The sequence below is a fragment of the Syngnathoides biaculeatus genome, chromosome 2, assembly GCF_019802595.1.
Source record: "Syngnathoides biaculeatus isolate LvHL_M chromosome 2, ASM1980259v1, whole genome shotgun sequence".
Taxonomy (NCBI): domain Eukaryota; kingdom Metazoa; phylum Chordata; class Actinopteri; order Syngnathiformes; family Syngnathidae; genus Syngnathoides; species Syngnathoides biaculeatus.
In genome coordinates, this window is record NC_084641.1 from 21,707,725 (window position 1) to 21,726,669 (window position 18,945).

Below are 18,945 nucleotides of genomic sequence, written 5' to 3' on the forward strand. Positions count from 1 at the left end.
TCAGTACTGCATATGATGTAGTTCTGTTGGCTTCATCAAGCCATGATCTCAAGCTCTCACTGGAGCGGTTCGCAGCAGACCGTGAAACGGCTGAGATGACAATCAGGCCCTGCAAATCTGAGACTACAATCGTCCAACGAAAAAGGGTGGCGTGCCCTCGTCAGGTCGGGGGTGAGACCTTACCCCAAGTGGAGAAGTTAAAGTATTTTGGAGTCTTGCTCACAAGTGCGGGAGAATGGAACGCAAGATTGATGGGCGAATCGGTGCAGTGTCTGCTGTGATGCGGACCTTGTATTGGTCCGTTGTGGTAAAGAAGGAGCTAAGTGAAGAAGCAAAACTCTCTATTTACCAGTCAGTCTACATTTACCCTAACCTATGGTGACAAGCTGTGGCTCATGACTGAAAGAACAAGATCCTGGATACAAGCAAGCAAAATGAATTTCCTCTTCAGTCATCCAGAAGGAGCTCAGAGTAAAGGTGCTGCTCCTCCGCATCGAGACGTTGGCGGGGCATCAGATTTGGATGCCTCGCTGACACCTCCATGGTGTGGTGTTTCCGGCACGTCCCCCTGGAAGGAACCCCAGGGACAACCCAGGACACATTTTAATCATCTGAAAGCATCATATATGTTAAAATCAAAGAGCGCTTTTTCAGAGCATGTGCTGGAGTCACAAGAAGAGATTGTGACGGAAATAGGCGGCATAAGTCTCCATGATCACTTAACAGGTGTCCACACAAACATCACAGATAGATTAATACAGTGGTTAACAAGGGAATTCCAAGTCTTTTCAACTTTTATTTTGTTGAAATCAAATGTAGGGAATTAATTGTTCATCCGTGCCAATTGTTCATGTGTCTCTGGTGCGCAGATTTACGATAACAGTTTGCCAGCATCTCCTCTAATTGTCACCATGTAGAAATGTGCGTATGGCAGCCATGAAGATGGCATGAGGCACCACATATTTCCACGGTCATTTCAGTCTTGATACAGCCGAACTTTGCCGTGGAAAAGAACATGTGCCATATTTTTGTACGTACGTTTGTGTACATGAGGTCCCCGGCACCGTAAGCACAAATCAACTGTCGTGCCAAGGGGGCCGTCACCAACTACAGTATCTTAGGACGGAAGCAGTTAACAGAATCAACACGTCCAAAATGATATTTCACCTTGCCGGGGCACCAGAGTGAATGCAGCCGCTGGAGTGCAGATGGGGAAAAGCGTTCGAATCTTGGGAGAATAGCCACGTAGCCAGATATTAGAGGGAAACCCCACACTTCAGGGTTACTCCACCTAGAGTGCGTAAATAGTGAGAAGATTTACTAATGATAGTGAATGACAGAAAGGACGCAGTCAGAAAATCGTGGTGCTTGGCACTTTTTCTGACTCACGCACGTGGCAGAATATGCACCAATTTGCTTGCAAGTATTAGCAATGATGAGACAGTTAGCCAAAGTCCTTTTCATGAGTCAGGAAGGGTGTGCGTCCTTGCTCCATTATTCACGTACACTAGTTGGCACCAGTCAATTGGAGTGAAAATATGACAGAAAAGTGATAGGAGACAATTAAAGAAAGACAGTCGTATGACACATGACCGTGATTCCAATGTAAGTTCAGCAACCATGCTAATGTTCCACCGGGATACCGCACCGCTATCACATTAACAGACAAGACAATCACTCCGTTCTGAAGGGACCATATGACGAGAGCACATTGCGAAAGAAGAGACCGGGGCATCAATCTTTGCCGTACGTTTAGTAGGCTACTTTGAATTTCATTTGAACGGCAAAAGCCTTACGCTTGCTGCGTTCAAAATCGCAAAGGAAAAAATATCAATGACTGACACCAAACAAGACCACACGAGTGACTTCAAAGGTGCATAAACTTCTTCTTCTTCTTCTTCTTTTCCTTTCGGCTTGTCCCGTTAGGGGTCGCCACAGCGTGTCATCTTTTGCCATCTTAGCCTATCTCCTGCATCTTCCTCTCTAACCCCAACGGCCCTCATGTCTTCCCTCACCACATCCATAAACCTTCTCTTTGGTCTTCCTCTCGCTCTTTTGCCTGGGAAATCCATCCTCAGCATCCTTCTACCAATATACTCACTCTCTCGCCTCTGAACATGTCCAAACCATCGAAGTCTGCTCTCTGAATCTTGTCTCCAAAACATCCAGCTTTGGCTGTCCCTCGAATGAGCTCATTTCTAATCCTATCCAACCTGGTCACTCCGAGCAACAACCTCACCATCTTCATTTCTGCCACCTCCAGTTCAGCTTCCTGTTGTTTCTTCAGTGCCACCGTCTCTAATCCGTACATCATGGCCGGCCTCACCACTGTTTTGTAAACTTTGCCCTTCATCCTAGCAGACACTCTTCTGTCACATAACACACCAGACACCTTTCGCCAGCTGTTCCAACCTGCTTGGACCCGTTTCTTCACTTCCTGACCACACTCACCATTGCTCTGTATTGTTGACCCCAAGTATTTGAAGTCGTCCACCCTCGCTATCTCTTCTCCCTGTAGCCTCACTCTTCCCCCTCTACTTTTCTCATTCACGCACATATATTCTGTTTTACTTCGGCTAATCTTCATTCCTCTCCTTTCCAGTGCATGTCTCCATCTTTCCAATTGTTCCTCTGCATGCTCCCTGCTTTCACTGCATATGACAATATCATCTGCGAACATCATGGTCCAAGGGGATTCCAGTCTAACCTCATCTGTCAGCCTATCCATTACTACCGCAAACAGGAAGGGGCTCAGAGCTGATCCCTGATGCAGTCCCACCTCCACCTTAAATTCCTCTGTCACACCTAAGGCACACCTCACCATTGTTCTGCTGCCATCATAAATGTCCTGTACTATTTTAACATACTTCTCTGCCACACCAGACTTACGCATGCAGTACCACAGTTCCTCTCTTGGTACTCTGTCATAAGCTTTCTCTCGGTGTGCAAAGATACGATGTAGGTCCTTCTGACCTTCTCTGTACTTTTCCACGAGCGTCCTCAAGGCAAATAATGCATCTGTGGTACTCTTTCTAGGCATGAAACCATACTGTTGCTCGCAGATACTTACTTCTGTCCTGAGTCTAGCCTCCACTACTCTTTCCCATAACTTCATTGTGTGGCTCATCAACTTTATTCCTCTATAGTTCCCACAGCTCTGAACATCCCCTTTGTTCTTAAAAATGGGAACTAGAACACTTTTCCTCCATTCTTCAGGCATCTTTTCGCCCGCTAGTATTCTGTTGAATAAGTTGGTCAAAAACTCCACAGCCATCTCTCCAAATTGCTTCCATACCTCTACCGGTATGTCATCAGGACCAACTGCCTTTCCATTTTTCATCCTTTGTAGTGCCTTTCTGACTTCCCCCTTAGTAATCATTTCCACTTCCTGGTCCATCACTCTTGCCTCTTCAACTCTTCCTTCTCTCTCATTTTCTTCATTCATCAACTTCTCAAAGTATTCTTTCCATCTATTTAGCACACTACCGGCACCAGTCAACACATTTCCATCTCTATCCTTAATCACCCTAACCTTCTGCACATCCTTCCCATCTCTATCCCTCTGTCTGGCCAACCTGTAGAGATCCTTTTCTCCTTCTTTCGTGTCCAACCTGGTGTACATGTCTTCATATGCCTCTTGTTTAGCCTTTGCCACCTCCACCTTTGCCCTACGTCGCATCTCGATGTACTCCTTTCGCCTCTCCTCAGTCCTCTCAGTATCCCACTTCTTCTTCGCTAATCTCTTTCCTTGTATGACTTCCTGTATTCTGGGGTTCCACCACCAAGTCTCCTTCTCCCCTTTCCTACCAGATGACACACCAAGTACTCTCCTGCCTGTCTCTCTGATCACCTTGGCTGTCGTCGTCCAGTCTTCCGCGAGCTTCGGTTGTCCATCAAGAGCCTGTCTCACCTCTTTCCGGAAGGCCGCACAACATTCTTCCTTTCTCAGCTTCCACCACATGGTTCTCTGCTCTACCTTTGTCTTCTTAATCTTCCTACCCACCACCAGAATCATCCTACATACTACCATCCTATGCTGTCGAGCTACACTCTCCCCTACCACTACTTTACAGTCAGTAACCTCCTTCAGATTACATCGTCTGCACAAAATATAATCTACCTGCGTGGTTCTACCTCCGCTCTTGTAGGTCACTATATGTTCCTCCCTCTTCTGGAAATAAGTGTTCACTACAGCCATCTCCATCCTTTTTGCAAAGTCCACCACCATCTGCCCTTCAAAGTTCCTTTCCTGGATTCCGTACTTACCCATCACTTCTTCATCGCCCCTGTTTCCTTTACCAATATGTCCATTACAATCTGCACCAACCACAACTCTCTCGCTGTCTGGGATGCTCAGAACTACTTCATCTAGTTCCTTCCAGAATTTCTCTTTCAACTCTAGGTCACATCCTACCTGTGGTGCATAGCCGCTAACCACATTATACATAACACCCTCAATTTCAAATTTTAGTCTCATCACTCGATCTGATACTCTTTTCACCTCCAAGACATTCTTAGCCAGCTCTTCCTTTAAAATAACCCCTACTCCATTTCTCTTCCCATCTACTCCGTGGTAGAATAATTTAAACCCTGCTCCCAAACTTCTAGCCTTACTACCTTTCCACCTGCTCTCTTGGATGCACAGAATATCAACCTTTCTCCTAATCATCATGTCAACCAACTCCTGTGCTTTTCCTGTCATAGTCCCAACATTCAAAGTCCCTACACTCAGTTGTAGGCTCTGTGCATTCCTCTTTTTCTTCTGACGCTGGATCCGGTTTCCTCCTCTTCTTTGTCTTCGACCCACAGTAGCTGAATTTCCACCGACGCCCTGCAGGTTAGCAGTGCCGGGGGCGGGCGTTGTTAACCCGGGCCACGACCGATCCGGTATGGGATTCTTTAGATGAACGCTCATATTTGTTTGGCACAGTTTTTACGCCGGATGCCCTTCCTGACGCAAACCTCTGCATTTATCCGGGCTTGGGACCGGCCTACAGATTGCACTGGTTTGTGCCCCCATAGGGCTGCATTTTCAAAGGTGCATAAACAATCATGGGCAAAATGGCGAAGGCAAACAGGATTCAACCAGAGATGCGTCACAGCGCCACAGAGGAAATGCAAGATGTATTTCTTAAATATGTTCAAATAAAGGATATGAATTTAAAGATTGTGGTCATAAAACCATAAACCCAGATGCTAATTGTAGGCTTTAAAAAAAATGTCCAGAAAAAGATGGATGTTTGGTCAGTCTTTAGTAAAAAATAGCCCAGATGGGTGAAGGTTTGCATCCTGTCAACACCTAAAAAGTCAGGACCTCTTGCCTCCTCTTTGACGGAGGTTTGGCTATTTAAATGTTGCGTGGGTGTTTGGCTGCATCTGTGTTTTGTTATCACGTCGTTTGATCCATCTGCTTTCTTGTAAGGGTACCATGGCAATAAGAGTGTGTTTATACGCTCATTTGTTAGTTGCTGTGTGCGCGCGTGTGTGTATTTTAATGTGTTATTCGTATGGGTGGCAGTGAGGGTGTGGGGGGGGGGGGGGGGGGAGCTGACCGGCTTCAGGTTAATTCAGTTTGGCGGTGGATGCACACACAAACACACACTTCTGCATATCCTTCATCATAAGTGGACTTGTGAGTCACAGAGCTCCTCGGTGCATGCTCAGTTGGCACAGATGAAAGATAAGACGATGAGCTCATGTGCTTTTGAGTAGTCTCTGCCTTTCTCTCTCACCCTCTCCCTTTCTTTAACTTTTGTGCACATCTGGAAAACATTCACCCAACAATTTTTTTAACCACTGTTCTGCCGATGATTGTTTACGTTGTTTTAATGCTGTTTCGTGTCAGTTATCGATATGATGTTTATTCTGTTGCCGATTAGCAAACACGTAAGATGTAGGAACAGCAGAGGTTCAGCACAATGCGGCAAGTGGCTAACGGCAAACAAAAAAGAAAAAGTATTTGCCCCCTATTTTATATTATTATTATTTTTTTTTAAATAGCTATCAAAGCGGCGGAACAGTGCAAGAGCTGTTGGCCTCACAGTTCTGAGGACCGGGATTTAAATCCCCACCACCCCTCTTGTGTGGAGCTTGCATGCAGGCATGGGGAGAACATGCAAACTCCACACAAGTGGGGGCCACGATTTGAACCCTGATCCTCAGACCTGTGAGGCTGACGCTCTACAGCTGCTTTACAGGCTTTTAATATCACTCAGAGACAACCCGGGGGAATACAAAATGCCGTTTTCAAATGACAATTACATTTTTTAAGGCACACACACACACACACAAAAAAAAATCAACCTTTCAGACTCTTTGTGAAAAAGTAATAGTCGTAACCCCTGCAAGTTGACGTCGCCATTGGTGGACGTTTTCAACCTGGTACACACCTGATTCGGTTTGGAATTCTTTGGATGAATGCTCATCTTTGTTTGGCAAAATTTTAAACCTGGTACGCTTCCTAATGCAACCCTCTCCAGGCTTTGGACCCCCTACGGTTTGCACTGGCTTCTGCCCCCTACAGGGCTACATTACTAAATTTAAATTAGAATCATGTGGGATGAATCATAATGGTGTTTTTCTTTTCTTTTCTCTACTTTTCTGTTGTAGTTTTACTATCATTCAGCTATTCTCCACAGTTGGGACCTATATATTCATATTGTTTTTAAATCCTGACTAACTTTTATCGAAATTTAGAAGTATAAATAATTTTTCTGGGTAAAAAGTATCTTCTAAAGTATCTTCCAAAAACACATATTTTTAGATACCATTTCAAATGACTTTGACATACTAGAAAAAGCATAATGCTGGCCATGTTCCCCGCTAACCAGAAGCTGAGCAGCACAGTATTTGTTCATCGAGAAAATTTGTGACAAGACCACAAGTGAGTAACATTTCCTCCCGCTCATCTCAAATGTTCAATGAGGGAACTTAGTACGTTTCGGTCATCTAAAGGGAAAAAAATCTGAATATGAATACAACTAATGTCATTTTTTTACTAGCTGTCCATGACTGAAAAGTGAATTGGTCCCGATCAACCAGTTAAGAATCCATCCATCCATCCATTTTCTGACTTGCTTATCCTCACAAGGGTCGCTGGAGCCCATCCCAACTACCATCGGGAAGGAGGCGGGGGTGCACCATGAAGTCAGTCAGTAACTGAAGGAGTAAGGACCCTCATTTTCCTGGCTCATGAAAAAGGAGTTAAGATAATTCTTACAGCACATTGAAAGGGCAGTACAATCACTTTTCTTGTTTGGGGTCAAATGTGATTTCTGTGTTTTTCATAGTAGGCATGCACTTATGATGAAAATTTCAGACCCCTCCATGATTTCTAAGTGGGAGAACTTGCAATATAGCAGGGTGTTCAAATACTTATTTTCTTCTCTGTATATAATATCCATCCATTTTCTTCACCCCTTATCCTCACTAGGGTCGCGGGGAATGCTGGAGCCTATCCCAGCTCTCAAAGGGCAGGAGGCGGGGTACACCCTGAACTGGTTGCCAGCCAATCACAGGGCACATAGAGACAAACAGCACAAACAATCACACCTAAGGGCAATTTATAGTCCAATTAATATTGCGCGTTTTTGGGATGTGGGAGGAAACCGGAGCACCCAGAGGAAACTCCACACAGGTGAACCCGGGATGTATATATATTATATATTCGATGATAATGTTTTCATTGACTGTTTTCTATGACAGAAACGCATCAGTAGCGTGGCCCCTTAACAATAGTGGACCGTTCAGATACCATCGGAATGTGGTGTGAGATAAAACATTCTATGATGGATAAAAAAATATTTTTGTGAAATATTTTCATAAGCGGGGGTATATTCGGTAATTATTTGACTGAGACTGCAAAATACACAGAGTAATTTGACTGACAGCAACTCTGACGTAAAGTTAAAATCCAAGTCACTTGGGTTGGGCCGATCTCATGATACGGTAGGCCCAAAACGCCTATTCCCCGGATGTCTGTGAAGGCATCACCACCACGGTCACGCGTTGTGCAGTCTGGCAGGTCGCTGTCGTTTCTCGTCGGCACTAATTATTCGTCACCTCGTTCACCGGACATCGGGCCCCGTCGACCCCTCCAAACTCTCCTGAAAAGCTTCAACTTATTTAACGTCTTCCGTCAATATTATCAACATGTTCAAGGACTCGTGGGCGCACGAGGCTGATGTGCAGGAGACACACCGTCCTCGCGTGCAGGTGTTTCTTTTTTTTTTTTTTTTTTAATGATGCGATCTGACTTTCTTTTGGAAGCTGGACGAGAGCTAGCTAAAAGTTTGGCTAGCACTTTCGTCACTCCTAAAAAAAAAAAAAAAAACTTAATCATCTTGTTCTCAACAGTTTGACCCCACGAAAAAGATGGCTCTGGTGAATCGTCCACGGAACATCAGCAGAGATGTAAACGGTACGTGACGATAAATCAATGTTTCCACTCCTATTGCTAAATCATGGATTATTATTTTTTTTTTTTACCACAATCTGGCGGCTACGCAGGAAACTTCGACAAGGAGATAAGCAGACAGCAACAAAATTGGGAAGGAGACAAAGTGGACCTGGCTGAAGTATCCCTGCTGAATAAAATTATCCGCCGCAATCTAGTGAGGAGTAGACAGGAGGTGGAGGTCCTGCAGCGGGACCCGACCTCTCCGCTCTTCTCCGTCAAGACCTTCGAGGAGCTGCGCCTGTGAGTCCGTTTTCCGAGGGGGCCAAACTCTTGCAGCATATCATAAACCTGAAAAAAAAATGCATTGCCAGAAAATAAACCGTACCATTTGCCAGCACGATAGTGTAGGCCGGTGGTGTTTCCCAGCTTTTATTGAGCCAATGCGCATATTTTACATTGAAAAAAAATCTAATACGAAATATTTGTCGTAGCTGTCAGGGAGAATCCTTGCATCTCCAAAATCATTAATTTTAAGCAAAGCAAAATAAATACTTTTTTTTTAATGTAAAACACCACAATACTCAAGTTGGTCTGATAACTTGTGTTGCTACCAACATCAACAACACAATACCACCCCATAATCACATTAAAGTTAATTTGCTTGGGGGGCCGGAACGTAGCCGGCTTGATTAAATATTTCCCAGGTGTGGTTTACACGCAACAAAAAGAATTACACATTCTATAAAAATCCATCAAGTCAAATTTTAAAAGCCTTTATTGTCATTATCTGGCTGTGCATACAATGACATAACGAGCGCTTCTCCAAAAGCTCCCAAACCAGTAGAATTACAATAGCAGAAAATATAATAGATGTGAGATAAAGTACCTCAGATAAATATTTACAATCAAGCCATTGCTAAAAAGAACTAAGAAATCAGGTGTCTCCAGTTCTCTTATTGCCCAGGAATTGGTCAAATTATTACACATTTCAGTCACTCACATTTGACAAGCGTGTTTGCGCCCGCGCACCATCGCACTCACAAATCTCCACAGTCAAGCACGAAAAATCCTACGCGTAAAATTTGTTAGTAGAAAAAATAGATATTGAAAGATGTCACTTATTTTGCGTAGTCTTGACATTAATTTACATGTTTATTTCATAAACGTTGTTAACAAAACAAGCCTGCTCCTCAACAATCAGTATTCGCCCCGAAAAAAGAAATGCAAGTTAACCGTACTGAGCATGTACGGAAGTGATGCCAAAAGTACATGTTCTGAGCTGCTTCACGTACTGCGATCTTATTTACATCGAAAGTCATCAACATAATGAGCCATGTCAAAGGAAGGGGTGCTCAATGCGTCAATCAAGAGGCAGTTTTGGTTTGAGCGTGACGACGTCCATCTCGTCGCTTTATTCAGGTGTGGCCAATACGTCGAGCGCACGCACATAAAAGCGCGTTCCTGCAAGCCGGCCTCCTATTTACGGCCGTCCCGGCGGTGCGCGCGTGCACCCTTAACTCCCAATAACTACTAAAAAGTATGAGATTGTGATTTATTTTGACTTGATCTAAGTTCTAACGGTCATTTTCCCATGGTACGTGTTATCTTGAAGTTGAAAACTTTTTCCCTCTACATGCTTTAAGAAATATGGATCATCTCCTGCTCGCTTTCATTAATGGATTGACAATAGATAACACCGTAAATTACGCTAGATTCTAACAATATATCATGATTGCCGACAGCAATGTTTGTTCCAATGTATTGCTAGCTTGTTGCCACTAACGCCGATTATGTTGAACTAAACTTTCAGCATTTTCAAAACATTGCGTGCATAGACCGTTCGTATTTATTCCTTGAAAGGCCAGTGCATTTAACTTTTCTTCAGATAAAGTTGGTTAGATCAAGATTTTTTATTTATGAAAAATTTGAAATACTGTTTTATGTCATGTTCTACTAATATCTGTTGAAATTTGAAATGATCATTCCTGAGTTTGAAATTTTTGTGTTCTAGTTTAGTTATGTATTTGTTTTTTATTGACCGTTATGTTATATTAATCCAGTAAATTATTTTAAGGTCTTGAAATTCCATCCCTAATCACACCCAAAACTTTATCTGCGAGCATGACTGACCACACCCGTACATTTTTCAAATGCGAGTGACTAGTATTAGGTAAAAACTACATACTCGGTTATAACAACTTATTGAGTTATTTTAAGGTCTTGAGATTCCATCCCTAATCACACCCGCAAATTTTTTTCTGCGGGCATGACTGGTGGACCACACCCATAACTTTATATCTCAAACATGCATCTCAACAACAACAGGAAGCAGAACTGGAGGTAGCAGAAATGAAGATGATGAGGTTCTCGCTTGGGGTGAACAGGTCGGATAGGATTACAAACAACCTCATTCGAGGGACAGCCAAAGTTGGATGCTTTGGAGACAAGGTTTGAGAGAGCAGACTTCGATGGTTTGGACATGTCCAGAGGCGAGAGAGTGACTATGTTGGTAGAAAGATGTTGAGAATGGAGCTGCCTGGCAAAAGAGCGAGAGGAAGACCAAAGAAAAGGTTGATGGATGTTGTGAGGGAGGACAGTGGGTGTTAGAGAAGAATATGCATGAGATAGGCTTAGATGGGAAAAAGATGACACGCTGTGGTGACCCCTAACAAGACAAGCCGAAAGGAAAAGAAGAAGAGATGTATCTCGATACACTGCCCTTTACAGGCCATGGTGCACTCTGCGGGAGGAGCAAATTTTCATTAGTCTGACATGGACTGAGACAGAAATGTTCCTGTTTTTGTCAATCAATTAGAATTAATAATATTATTTTGATTGTTTTCATTTCTATTATTTATCATTAACGTTACAGTAAAATTTAAGACTCAGACTTTGGCTTTTTAGTACAATAGCATTCATGACTGTACTAATATGCAGCATTCATGACAGTACAAACCACACTAAAATCAAGGCATTGCATTTGCAGAAATAAATAATAATGCTTAAAAGAATAAATCTGTTACAAAACGTGAAAATATTTACTTGCCGCTGACATTCCAGAGGTGCCGAACCCGTATTATTAACAAGTACAGTATTCTCGACGTGCTCTCTTTGCCAGGTCATCTTTGCAACATTATTCACCAGACCACTCCAAGGGAGATCTGTCATTTTTGGTTTGCAATAATTTTTTTTTCTTGCATGAATAGGAAACCGGAGCTGTTGACAGGGGTCTATGACATGGGCTTCAACAGGCCTTCCATGATCCAGGAGAAGGCTCTACCTATGATGCTGGCACAGCCGTGAGTCAATTTTACATTTTTATATTTTGACGTTTTCAATTAGCATGAAAAAAATCATATATTACACCAGTTTCTTATTGAAATACAAAATATTTTTACTGTCAAATATATTTGTGATTTGAACAGGAATATTTAATTAAAAAGCCCAATTAATTAGTTTTATTTTAGCTGGTGAAAAACCACATGTAATTGACACCCCAAGAGTTTTTTTTTTAAACTGGAAATTGATGCCTCAAGATCAGAATCATCTTTATTTTGCCAAATATGTCAAAAACACACAAAGAGTTTATCTCCGGTAATTGGAGCTGCTCCAGTACGACGACAGACAGACAATTGACAAAGACCAAACATCTGAGACATAAAGATATTGTGAGAACAGTCACTGAGCAACAAAAGGCTACCAGCAATCGAGCAATAATGGTACAAAACCAATAAAAGCATGCCTTTTATCTAAAAACTAAAAGAAATAAATTATTATATAAGCAGCTGGAGTTACACAAATAAAAAGGTGACCAAAACCAGAAAAGAACAAATAACGAGTGTATTTAACCAAGCAGGTTATGTGAAAACTTGTAGAAAGTTAGACTCATGCCTTAAAGTTTTGGTGTGTGTGTGTGTGTGTGTGAAGTAATTTAATCACAATTAAGTACTTTCTGATTACTTTTCCTGGGGGGGGGGGGGGGTGTCACTGAAACTGGAGTCATAGACTTGTACTCCTTGAATGCTGGCAGCCAGATCCATTCCACACATTCACCATCAACACACTGATGTAATTGTGAATATTACTTCACGACATACTAATATTTAATCGCATTGGACTGAGGCGATTCATGACCTACTTTAGATAAGTCACCGGCGTTGACAAGACCAGGAAAAAAAAACCTTCTCGCTGCTTCTGCTGTAAAGAAGAAACACGACTTTTACTCCGTAACGATGATCTGAATGTTGCATGCTTTTTTTATTCATCAGTTATTGTTTATTTATCAACCGTTTCACGCGTGAGATTTAGACTTCTGCATTGGGTGCTGTTTGCGCCTTACAAGTTGAGCGATAGTGATGTTTAAGTCTAGTTCACTAATCAAACAAAACGAGAAAGTCACATGCCCTCACACGTCTTCTATTGGGCTTCCCGGCCGTAGGTAATCAGACTAGGTCAGCCACCCCGTCTGATCATCGTGCCTAAGTGGCCACCATCTTGGGAAGATCGTCGTAACCATGAAGGCAATGGCGCCCTCTTCTTGTTTACGTTTAGGCAAACAAAGGCTTTGATGTATTGTATTTTTCTGGCACTGTCTGCCAAACATGTTACATATTTATATTAAGATTAAAACGTACGATCAAATAAAGGCCTCCTCTTTAAGTAAAGTCATTTAAAAAAAAAAAAAACATACTCTGTAGCTAAGTAAATGTAGCATCGTCAATAAGGAGTGAGCCAAATAAAATGTACTCCTATGGGGAGATAAAGGCACAAAAATCTAACTTTGCTGTAGTTTACCAAAGCATTTGAAAGTGAACTAAACATCAATTTTCGATTCTTGTTTTATGATCGAAAATAACATTTGAACTTTTTATTGTCACGACTGCCAGACATCAGAATCTGATCGCCCAGTCACAGTCAGGCACAGGCAAGACTGCTGCTTTTGCTCTGGCCATGCTTAGTCACGTGAACCCTGCAAACAAGTGGACTCAGGTAAGCCATGTGACCTACCAATATGTCCATTCGTTGATGGAGCTTGCCAAAAGTCTTTTTTTTCCTTTTTGCCCCCCAGGCTCTTTGCGTCGCGCCCACATACGAACTTGCCCTACAGATTGGTCAGGTGATGGAGCAGATGGGCAAACACTGCCCTGACATCAAACTGGCATACGGCATCAGAGGCAACAAAGGTAAGAAAGTTGTCACAATCTCTGTCTCAAATTGAAGATTTGTCTGTGTTACTGTTTGCCCAGTGGAACGAGGCAGTGAGTTGCAGGAACAAATCGTCGTGGGAACACCGGGCACCATCCTGGACTGGTGCATTAAATTGAAAGTAATTCAGCCCAAAAAGATAACCATGTTTGTGCTGGATGAGGCCGACGTTATGATCGACACTCAGGGCCATCGTGACCAGAGCATCCGCATCCACAGGTCAGGACCATCCGAGACACATACTGCAAATAGATGGATTGATATCCTCACGATATTGCCAAAATTCTTCATTCACCTAAGTGAATATCCCATTCTTAATCCAGAAGGTGTAATATGGATTTAGTCCAGCCTTTCAACAAGGTTTCGGAGTGAGTTTATAGGAATTTATGCCCATTTTTCCAGGAGCATATTTTTGAGGTTACATACACACTGATGTTGGACTAGAACGCCCAGTTCTCAGGAGGCGTTCTAATTAATCCAAAACTGTTGTATTAGTGTTGACGTTGGGATTCTGCAGGCCTATCAAGTTTATCCACATCAAATTCCCTCATCTGCATCTTCATGAACCTGATAAATAGACATGTTGCAACAGAAAGGGGTCATCTCCAAAGTGCTCGCACAATGATAGAATTGCAATAGCTGAAATTCATTTGTCACTTATTACCTTTCATGCCGTTGCCATGGTGTGTTTTATATGACTCATAAGACATAATGATTACATTCTGAGAGGGGAAATTTATTGATTCCATTTTTAAAAAGGGCTGTAACATGAGGAAAAAAATGGAAAAAGCCAAGCACAGTGACCATCTGATGGCGGCCCTCGAGTTCATTGTCCATTTGTTCAAAGATTGTTAATCATCCCTGATAGTCTTCACTTGGTTTATTAAAACAAATTGTGAAATGGAGCCCGATTTAATAAGATGGCAAATAGGTGCTGTACAGTACAGTCGTAAACGGCTGTAAAATTGTGAGAGACCAATAGGTACCACTGATGGTTTTCAGAATTGAACATTTGGGAGAGCACCATAAGCACAAAATTAAGTTTGGAGTGATCGAATTGGAAGTGTTGTGAGTGCATTGTAATTGGATGTACACTAAGTGTCCATCCTATATAACATTGTTTTTAAAACATACCCAAATAACTGCTTGGCAACCACCAATTGTCGCTGTGTGCTTAAATGACCCAGACTTTTTGTCAGGTGATCATCCAGAAGCTCTAAAAATAAATTTTGTTAGCGTTTTGTTTTGCTTGTGCTGGGTTTGCAGCAGGCTTTTAGTTGCTGTTTTGAAAGACATAAACTCGGCCAGCGCTATTCATGTTGGGTTTGACAAATCATGTTTGTTGCATTTTCAAAAAAGAGAATAATTAAAAGAAAAAAAAAAAGCAAAGTGTTTCAAATCCTCCACAGCAAAACTGTCACAGCACAATAGGCATACAGAGCCACCATTCTGCATGACCATGCTTCTGAACAGGACCGATTATAATAAATAAATAAATAATTAGATTGCATATTCTAAATTCATCAATTTGCATATACTGTTTTTTTTCTTCCGCACCGCAGATGAAAACAGAGCAGTTTGGGATTCTGCACGCTAAAATGTGCTAAAAAAAAAAGCTGTCAGACCTAACAACAAAAATTGTGTTCCCTCTTTTTTTTTTTTTTTTTTTTTTTCATCTGTCTCGTCATGCTAATGCAGGCAGCTGCCAAAAGACTGCCAGATGCTCCTTTTCTCTGCGACCTTTGAGGAGGAGGTTTGGAGGTTTGCGGAGATGATAGTTCCCGAGGCCAACATCATCCGACTGCGGCGTGAGGAGGAGACTCTTGACACCATCAAGCAGTTTTACGTCCTCTGCGGGAGCAAGGAGGACAAGTTCAACATTCTGTGTGACCTCTACGGGAGTATGACTGTCGCACAGGCTATGATTTTCTGCCGTGTATGTCCTAGTATTTGTGCATTTACTGCCCTTGTATATTTGCTACTACATACACGACATACAAATAACACATTGGAAATTAATTTCACACACAAAAAACACATAATTTATTCACCAGATGCACTTGCTTCTTTGTGGCAGCAAACTAAGAGTTGTTGGTCCAAGTTGAGTATTATATGTCTTCATTTTGCCTTGCTGTCATGGGTATGACTCAATCACAGTGTCGTTGTTTAGTTCTGACCCTGGCAACACTACAAGAAGAGTAGTTGATTGTAGGAGGATGATCATTTGCTCATAAAAGTTGGCTTACTTCTGATCCATTTATATATAATGACGATTGCGAAACATTGTTTTTGCATACAGATGGTGTTCATTGGAAAGTGATTTTGGATAAATACTTTTTTTTTTAACATAGATAATTTCTCCACATTTAGACCCGTAAAATTGCATTGTGGCTGTCTGCTAACCTGACCAAGGAGGGCCACAGTGTGGCGCTGCTGAGTGGGGAGTTGACTGTGATGCAAAGAGCTTGCATCATTGAACGCTTTCGAGATGGCAAGGAGAAGGTTCTTGTCACCACAAACGTTTGTTCCAGGGGTAAGAGATCACCAATCTACGTTTTGTGTATTTTTTTTTTAATAAGAAAAACATACTAGGGACAGCATTTGATAGCCAATTTATTTAGCAGACTAAACTACCATGAAATATCCAAGGTTTAACGCTATCTACTCGGGCTGAGTGAACCTAGAAAGAGGAAGAGGAGAAGTTGGTTGTGTTGGTGAATTGGAGACAAAAATTGGTGCTCAAAAAAAAAAAAAAAAAGGTAATACGCAAGTTTGGCCTTTGAGATGGTAGTTTGGATGTAAACAGAATATTCGGTTTACTATGGTATTCTACACCACACTGGTCAAGTATTGAATACTAGTTGGATTTAAAACAATATTTTTTTTTTCCACACAAATAATGACCCAAAACAAAAAAAAAGAAGTCCAAGGTTTTAATGATCAAATGTTATTTCTTGAACAATTTTCAGTTGTTCCAGTATTTTAAATCACCTAAAAAAAAAACTTTGTCCAAGTTGAATATCATATTCAGGAAAAGGTAAATTCCAAATTATTGCAGTCTACAGGAAAAAACAATTAACAAATGGCCTTGCTCGTTGTTGCAATATTTCTGGTGGGGAGTGTTAATAGGAATAGTTTTTCATATAGATGCCTCGGAGAGATACTTCAGAGGCTTAAAGGATTAAAAGCTGTGGACATTCCAGTGAAATTGTGGCTATTTATGAATAGTTTATATGAATAGTTAGAGAAATATTTCCGAAGCTAAAATTAAAGAAATAAAACTTTTAGTCGCCGGACAGACTTTTGACAACAGCCGCACTCACAATCACACCTTGGGGCAATTTAGAGTCTCCAATGAATGCATGTTTTGGGATTGTGGGAAGAAACCTGGGTGCCTGGAGAAAACCCACGCAGGTACGGGGAAAACATTCAGACTCGACGGGGGGAACCCCGGTCTTCAGAGCTGAGGCCAATGCTACAACCAGCTGCGCCACAGTGCCATTAAAACACTGGATAATACTTCATTATTATTAAGTGTTTAAAACGTCTGTGTTCTTTTGTGGCGAGGCATCGATGTTGAACAGGTATCACTGGTGGTAAACTTTGACCTCCCTGTGGACATGGATGGCAAAGCCGATAATGAGACATACCTTCACCGCATTGGCCGCACGGGGCGTTTTGGAAGGCGAGGCTTCGCCATCAACATGGTGGACAGCCAGCACGGAATGGATGTCATCAGACAAATCGAGAACCATTTTGGTAGCTTTTTCTCACACAACCAGTTTGAAGTTGTGAACATCAGAATGTTGATACTGTTTTTGTTTTTCTGAATCCCCCCAGATAAGAAAATCCCCAAACTTGACACAGGGAATATTGAAGAAATAGAAAAACAACTGAACTGAGCAGGTGTCTGTTGGTTAAGCTTTCTGACATTTGTTCCCTCTTCCACAGGTTTATTGTTTACAAGGTGTTTACTATGCAGAAGGTTTTGTTTGAAAAGCACTTTTGAAGTATTCTTAGATGCAAACTGCTATGCCAGTTGTTCAAACCTAGTGTGCCTAATTTTGTTCTTATGTTTGCAGTGTTTTGATTTCCTTTGTTGTTTGAGCATTTGTGTGGAGATTGAATATTGAATATTATAATAATATGTGTGTTGATAAGATTTTGATAAATACATCAAACCTGCCTGTAAACTGCTGTGGTCTTTTCTGTCTAAACTGTGTTTCAACTGTTAGAGGATAAATATTTAGGTTCTGCATTCAGAGCAAAGTTTCTATTATCATGAACCAAGTGTCTTAGATTCATGTGAGCCACTCTCCAGAAAATTGGATGGATATGCGATGGAGATTCAACGGTAGGATTAGCATTCAGACAGTTCTCACACAGCAATTACAGCTCTGTACATTGAGTAAGAATCATACTAGTAATAATGAAACATCGGATATGATATCTTAAAAGAATATAAGTTACACCTACCCAAAAAAAAAGGATCACATTTAAATTACCGTAATTCCCGGCCTGAAGAGCGCACCTGGTTATAAGCCTCACCGAGTACATTTGTAAAGGAAATACCATTTGGTACATACATACGCCGCAGTTGTGTAAAAGCCGCAAATGCCCACATTTGAAAGATGGTTTAGCGTGAATGCTAGTGCCGCCGTGCTAACGCTGGCGCCAGGATAACGGCCGGTTTAAAAAAAAAAAAAAAACATACTGGTAAAAATTGAAACACGGCAGTAACCCGCTAGTGCAGTGCTAACAGGGCCAGACCGGTAAAAGTCACTTCCTTGGCACATATGTTCCACCGGTCTCTTACCTTTTCCACTCAAGCCCCCCTTTGCGGTTGTTAGAAAAAATCCACAAATTAGCCACATAAACCGCAGGGTTGAAAGCGTATGAAAAAACTGGCATCTTACAGGCCGGAAATTATGGAATTCATAATTACAGGTAATTGTAATGTACTTATGCTTATTGTAGAAATGGCGGGCCTCTGGGAAGTACTGTACTCTCATATGCATTCATTACTTGGCCTAGTGTCTAAACTTCCTCTTGTCACTACCGCATAAATGCTTGATAGGGTTTTGTGAGTTTGCAGGCCGATTAAGCCAAGTAATATGATTTATTGAACCAGATTTTAGCAGTAGTGGCAGGTGCCACATCCTCTTGGTGTATGAAATAAAAATCTGTAAAATTTGTTAGTAGTAGCTTAATGCCGAGACCTGTTAGCGGTATTCCCCACCCCCACTATATTGTGTAAAAAACAAATAGGATGTAAAGAAATAATTACTGTATATGGGATCAAGGTGGTATTTACAAGAAAAACATTTAATTTGTAATTATCT

The 18,945-nt window shown here is 41.7% G+C and overlaps 1 protein-coding gene across 1 annotated transcript; it reads left to right on the forward strand.

The window, feature by feature from the left end:
* Positions 1 to 7,935: 7,935 nt before the first annotated feature.
* On the forward strand, positions 7,936 to 17,796 carry LOC133511729 (ATP-dependent RNA helicase DDX19B-like). The gene is made up of 11 exons (XM_061840597.1): positions 7,936 to 8,214; positions 8,356 to 8,419; positions 8,509 to 8,698; positions 11,605 to 11,697; positions 13,285 to 13,387; positions 13,467 to 13,581; positions 13,645 to 13,822; positions 15,302 to 15,539; positions 15,974 to 16,136; positions 17,171 to 17,362; positions 17,444 to 17,796. Exons 1-11 carry the CDS (start codon positions 8,152 to 8,154, stop codon positions 17,503 to 17,505), a joined length of 1,461 nt encoding a protein of 486 aa, XP_061696581.1. The 5' UTR covers positions 7,936 to 8,151; the 3' UTR covers positions 17,506 to 17,796.
* Positions 17,797 to 18,945: the final 1,149 nt, after the last annotated feature.

What these genes read in the sequence shown, in the direction of transcription:
- LOC133511729 (XM_061840597.1), top strand. Translation starts at nt 8,152, where the DNA reads ATGTTCAAGGACTCGTGGGCGCACGAGGCTGATGTGCAGGAGACACAC. An exon ending in CAGAGCATCCGCATCCACAG is followed by an intron (nt 13,823 to 15,301) that starts GTCAGGACCATC and finishes ATGCTAATGCAG; the next exon opens with GCAGCTGCCAAAAGACTGCC. An exon ending in CACAAACGTTTGTTCCAGGG is followed by an intron (nt 16,137 to 17,170) that starts GTAAGAGATCAC and finishes TTTTGTGGCGAG; the next exon opens with GCATCGATGTTGAACAGGTA.